Genomic DNA, 6,000 nt, shown 5'->3' with positions numbered 1-6,000 from the left:
GTGTGCTGCTTCAGGCAGCACAAGGTGACCAGACTTTGTTTCCAGGAAGTGATGAGCTACTTTAGTTGGAGCTGGTTCAAATCCTGCCAGATACTGCTGCACCAACGGCAGGGTTGAGGGCGGCTGGGAGGCGCTCCGTGCCCAGTTCCTGCCAAGGGCAGCCCAGAGTTATGGCTGGGCTTCCACTATCAGTAGTTATGTTTCCCTTTGATGTTTCAAAAAAACCTATGGTGACTCTGTCCCCACTCTCCTTCACCCTGTCCATCTGACCTGGAAGTCTGAGAGCTTATTGGATTAGGCTGATATTGACGGCAGTAAGATGCTAGCTCACTATTTTGCACAGCACCATATATTGTGCCTGTTATTCAGGCCAACTATAGCCAACCTTTTCTTTTTCTTTTTTTTTTTTCTTTGTTCTTTTATAAAGAAAATCTATGTAAGTTGAGGTTCAGAAATGCATATATTTTTTACTTACAAATATTCATCTGATCAAAATTCAACATAACCTTTATGGAACACTTAACAATTGTTTTGTTTTTAAAATAACATTTCATTCAAACTGTATATAATTCAGTAAAGTTATTTTATACAGCAAGCAATGCTTAAACCCTGGAAAATCTGTAGAAAAGAGATTTTCACACAAAATAAGAAAAGAAAATTTTGAGGTATCCCCCCCACACACACATCCATTCATCCTGACCCATGTGCACACACACACACGTACACACACATTTGTGTATGCACAGACACACTCATTCTCACTCACAAAGTGGCTGCAGCATAGGCAAAAAATTGTAGGTCCAAAGGAAAATGATTGATTGTTCTAATAAAGAGTCCAGGTAGCTCAGAAAAAACCCCCAAAACAAAACACAATAGTCCTCTGAGGAAATTACTACCTCAAAAATATGTTCTCAAGATGAATTTGAGATCTAAGCCTACCAAATTGCTTTTGCAAAACAGCTCCCTGCAGTCCAAGGTGACGTGTGCAAATAGAAGGAATCAAATGAGGCTAGTTCCTGTACTTCCTTTACCAAGGATGTGGGATGCTCGCGGGTGCCCCGGGTGCTCCCGTCACGCCAGATACTGCTGCAGCGCCGTCTTGGCCCTGAAATCACAAAGTTCCTGTTAGCCATCATCTCAGAAGTATCAATAAGGGGGAAAACCCTGCGGCTCAAAGATGGTAGTGGGGGAAGTCTAAAATGTTAGATTCCCCAAAGGGAACTGGGTGAGCCCAGCTGGGCACCTGCCCGCAGGGGCAGAATTCTGCAGTCAGAAGACACTTCCAAACCAGGCTGGCTCCATTCCTCTTCAGTGGTTCCCTTAGACAGGGCTGCTCTAGCCCTTACACCTGCTGCAGCCCAGTGACAGTCTACAGTTTTCCTTGTCACTGGCACAGAGTTGCCTCGGACCTGGGATTATGTTCTATTGCCATGCAGGTTTTACCTAGTGCTACAGGACACTGGGGAGGAAGCTTAGGGTTTGGGAAACTAAAATTGACCCAGGAAGGTGTTTAGGTGCTGACTAAAGGTGCACAGAAGGGGCCAGGAGCTCATGGGATGAGGCTGTCAGGGTTCCAATGCCTCAGAACGGGTTACAAGCTCATCTACATCTTCTCCTAATGACACTGACAATGTGGGATGTGCGTTTATTATGATTGGGAAAGAAGGTAACTAGTTGGAGAGGAAAAGATGCAATGTGGGCAGCGACTTGACCTATCCTGATCCTGGTAAAGGTGTCTTCCTTTGAGCTAGGACTGAGGAGGCCTCCTTTACTGCTCTTGTTATGAGCTTGTGGGAATTAGGAAGTCAGGTTTTAGCAATGGTCTTCCCTTCTATGTTAATGGAGGAAAGGCTAACATTTTCAGTTACTATTGGCTGATGAAAGTATACCATGTAGACTAGGCATGCAATAAGCTGGCCTCAAGTGCAGTTTCTATATAGCAAAGTAATAGATATAATCTACAGTTTTAAAAGTAGTATACTAAGGGATATTCTTGCAATTATCTAAGACTCTATAAAGATGATAGTTACAAACAGACCAACACATCGGAACAGAAAGCTCTATTCAAACTGTCTCTAAGTTATGAGGTGAGTTCTACAAGGAAATTTTCCTATAGAAACACGTTATGGCTGACACTACATCCTACCCTTGAATGACCGTATTTATATGCACAGCCCCACTCTTCCAAGTCCCTCGTTTATCTCATAGGCATCGCAAAGTTGGCTCGCCCAAACACGAACTTTTGATCTCCCTATCCCTACCCACTTCGCTCATATTCTTCACCATCTTGGTCAATGACAAGCCACTATGCAGCTGCTTCAGGCTAAAATTCTAGGCAGTTTCTTTTTCTCTCTTTTCTTAACATCCTATATCAAATCCCTGAGCAAATCATGTTGGCTCTACCTTTAGATTAAGTCCTGAATCACACCACTTCTCAATACTTCTACCACTACCACCCTCATCTCTTATGCTCAGGCCAACAGCCTTTAACTAGTCTCCCTGTTTCAATTTTTGCTCTATTACAGACGATTCTCTACACAGCCACCAGAGTGATCTGCTAAAAATTCAAATCAGATAATGTCTCTTTTGCTCAAAACTCTCCAATGACTTCCCATTAAACTCTGAATGAAATCCAAAGGCCTCACTATTGGCTACAAGGCTCTTCACATGCTCCCCACCTCCTCCCTGAGCCCCCTTCTCTCTCTCCCCCCCGGTTCCATTTCCTCCAACCCCAGTGGTCTTCCTGCTATTCCTTGAACATGTCAAGCTCATTACTGCCTCAGGGCCTTGCACTTTCTGCCCCCTCTGCCTGGAACACTCTTCCTCTGAACATCTGCCTGGCAGACTCATTTCATCCAGGCCTTTGATCAAATGTCACTTTTTCAGAGAGGCCTTTATTGACTAATCTGTGTGAAAAGAAATTTTCTTACTCTCCAGTCCCTCAACTTGCTTTTTGTTCATAGTAAATCTCATTTCCTGCTCTCATATTCCATATTTGTTTGCTTACTGTCCATCTTCTGTACTAGAATGTAGAGTGCCATGAAGGCAAGGACTTCACTAATTTTTTTTTTAAAGCAGTTTTGTTTTTGTTTTTAAATATATTTTATTGATTTTTTACAGAGAGGAAAGGAGAGGGACAGAGAGCTAGAATCATCGATGAGAGAGAAACATCGACCAGCTGCCTCTTGCACACCCCCTACCGGGGATGTGCCCGCAACCAACGTACATGCCCTTGACCAGAATCGAACCTGGGACCTTTCAGTCCACAGACTGACGCTCTATCCACTGAGCCAAACCGGTTTCGGCAGGACTTCACTAATTTTATTCACCGTTATATCACCAATGCCTAAAACAGTGCCTGGCAGAGGTTAGTATTAAAAAACAAACAATTGCTGAATGAATAGGGATTCAGAGGAGAGGAGACTGAAATGGTGAATCAAGATGAACATGAAGATGTGATACTGGAGAGGGTAGGTAGGGTGGGCATGGGATTGGAGGGGGAATGTAGAGGATGAGAAAGGCAAGGCCAGGCCATGAAGGGCTTAGGTTGTGCTTAAGAATCTGGAGATGAGAGCTGATGTGCGTTGCTGTAGTCATTGCTATGTACGGAAGTGAGCTGAAAAGTGAAGGCTGCGTTATAAGGGAGTGCACACAGCTAGGAAGAACACTTTTGACTATTTTGAGGTTAGAGGGATCTCTGATTATGATTCTTGCCTCTCCCAAGAAAGGGTGAGCTCTTTGACAACAGGGACTCCTCAGTGGTCACTGCTGTATCCCCAGCAGCCAGGCCAGGCAGGCAAAAGGCAGTGCTCAGGGAGGGTTTGAGGCAATGTTTTATTAATGAATGCCTTCCTTTCTGCTTTTCAGAAAGCCACATGCATTTCTATTCCAATGATTAAAGGACTGTAAGGAATGGCCTCTGGGTCCTTTCTAGATACCCACTAGGACAGCCCCGACTCATGTTAATTCACAGTAAGATGAGGATCTTTATCAATTTGCTAATCATTAGTTTACCTCTTACTCAAATGTCACACAGTTGGCTCACAGAAAATTAAAAAAGGAATCCAAGAATCTAAAAGATTTTAAGTTTGGCCATGTTAATTGCTAGGCAATTCAAATTCTTCAAGTACCCCAAAGCAGGCCCTTTCGATACTCACTTGTCACAAAGGTTTGAATCTGGTGACTGACTCAGTTTGTGTAGAATATCTACAATGCCCATGTCTCGTAACTTATCCTGGCGTTCTTGTGAACCTAAGAGATTAAAGCTAACAGGTTACTGGGCACAGACCCGGACAGGTGCTCACCTTAGTGTACAATCAACAACCTGGAGCCTTACTTCACCAGAGTTCACTGTCCCTTCTTTCCCTGGGCCTCCTCTCCCTGTGTTTGGATGCCCTCTGGCTTGGATTCCCCAACAGATTTCTAACTGGTTTCCCTGCCTCTCACCCTCCTTCCTGCAGTCTGTCCTGAGGTCTGCTCCTCAGCTAACTTCTCCATGGACCAGGTCAGCTTCTTACACCTGGCACCAGGTCCTCTGTCATCAGGCCCCAGCTTCACTTCTTTCTGGACACACCAAGCCAGGCTCTTCCTAGCCCCAACAGGTCTTGGTCTCCTCTTTCTGTTCTCTTCCACCCTCCACTGACCTCCCAGCACTTCCTGCTGCCTCTCGTTAGCATGTGGCAGTTCCAACTTGACACGGCTCTGGTCTAGCTTCCAACTAGACTAGGACCTCCTGAGGGAAGCCTTGTTGCCCTGGCACCAGACTTGGACTCTAGGGTCTGTACGTTGAATCCAATTTCTCCTCCTCCTGCTTTGTTCTGGATACAGCTGCTGAGCAGAGTCATCACCTGGAGTCCTTCCTCCCCACTGAAGAGCTTCCGCGACTCATTTTTGCACTGACCCCGTCTAGACCAAGTAAACCAGAATCTCTAGGGATGGAGCCCAGAAATCTGCATCTTCAAAAGTTCCCCAGGTGATTTTTATGCAGCCAACCCAGCAATGAGACCTAGTGCTCTCCTGCATCGGGGGAGTTGGAATCATCTGGGGAGTTTTAAAAACTCTTGCCTGGAGCCCACGCCTCCGGATTCTGATGTAATTAGTCTGGTGCCAATTCCCCAGAGGTTCTAGTAAACAGCCAAGGTGGAGGACCTCCTGACAGACTGCCTGCTTCACAGTCACACGTACTTTTCATTTCTCACCAATGCACCCTCTTCTCCATTAAGCTTATGTGCCCGTAGTCCTTATATGCATTCCTCTGCAACAGTGAAAGGCCTGTCCTCCCACTCACTCCCACCTCTCTTCTTCCAGTGCCTCTCCCTGCCCTCCTCAGCTCTCTCAGGGCAGGGACTGTCACCTACTTCTACAGTGTTGACTCCAAGGTGGGGGCTCAGTGTTAACTGTCCACCTGACTCAGGCTAGTCCCACAGCTTCTCAGGGCGACAGTGTTGGGTGCTTGGGGCCCAGTAAGCAGTGCCTCAACTCAGGATCTCAGGGGCGCCTGCTGCCTTCCCTGAGTAGGACTTCCCTCCCATCATTTCAGAACAAATCTCACCAATCTCTTACCTTCCTCTTCATTCCATATGAGGTTTGATATACAAAACATCGCGGCAAGCTGCAGCTTGACATGTGAATGACCCTATTTGATGCAGAAAATAAAAATAAAAATGGAGGTAATCTCGTTTTAGACCATCTTTTTGTGACATACTATAAGCAATCCCAACAGCCTAAAAGTTTTAAGCAGGGGCTTCAAACTCAAATGTCTTGAGGGGCCACAAAGTTAGCACTAATGGGGGAATGGATTGGACTAAAGACAATAGGAAATGGTGAGAATCTGGCAAACTGGGAAAGCCTTGCCAAAACACTCACATTCCAATTTTAGACATCCTCTGGCTGGCCACACAAAGCACCTCCAGGGCCATAGGTGCCATTTGTAATTTATCCTTTAATCCACACTGACATGACAATTCTGTGCTTTAGATTTAAGCTATGCCTTATTTCTGT

At 45.5% G+C, this 6,000-nt stretch overlaps 1 protein-coding gene across 2 annotated transcripts in view; it reads right to left on the bottom strand.

Annotated features, from left to right (window-relative positions):
- Positions 1-1,003: 1,003 nt before the first annotated feature.
- Positions 1,004-6,000, bottom strand: part of ARMC8 (armadillo repeat containing 8) — a 91,232-nt gene continuing 86,235 nt past the window's right edge. For both annotated transcript variants that reach the window (XM_028128467.2, XM_054708172.1), the window contains 3 exons: positions 5,563-5,635; positions 4,158-4,251; positions 1,004-1,105 (listed from right to left, as the gene is read on the bottom strand). In XM_028128467.2, coding sequence (XP_027984268.1) covers positions 1,072-1,105; positions 4,158-4,251; positions 5,563-5,635 — 201 coding nt within the window. In that variant the 3' untranslated portion in view covers positions 1,004-1,071. The remainder of the gene's footprint in view (positions 1,106-4,157; positions 4,252-5,562; positions 5,636-6,000) is intronic.

The sequence above is a fragment of the Eptesicus fuscus genome, chromosome 18 (assembly GCF_027574615.1).
Source record: "Eptesicus fuscus isolate TK198812 chromosome 18, DD_ASM_mEF_20220401, whole genome shotgun sequence".
Taxonomy (NCBI): domain Eukaryota; kingdom Metazoa; phylum Chordata; class Mammalia; order Chiroptera; family Vespertilionidae; genus Eptesicus; species Eptesicus fuscus.
Note: the sequence above shows the minus strand (reverse complement) of the source record. Positions and strands in the feature narration are given on the sequence as shown.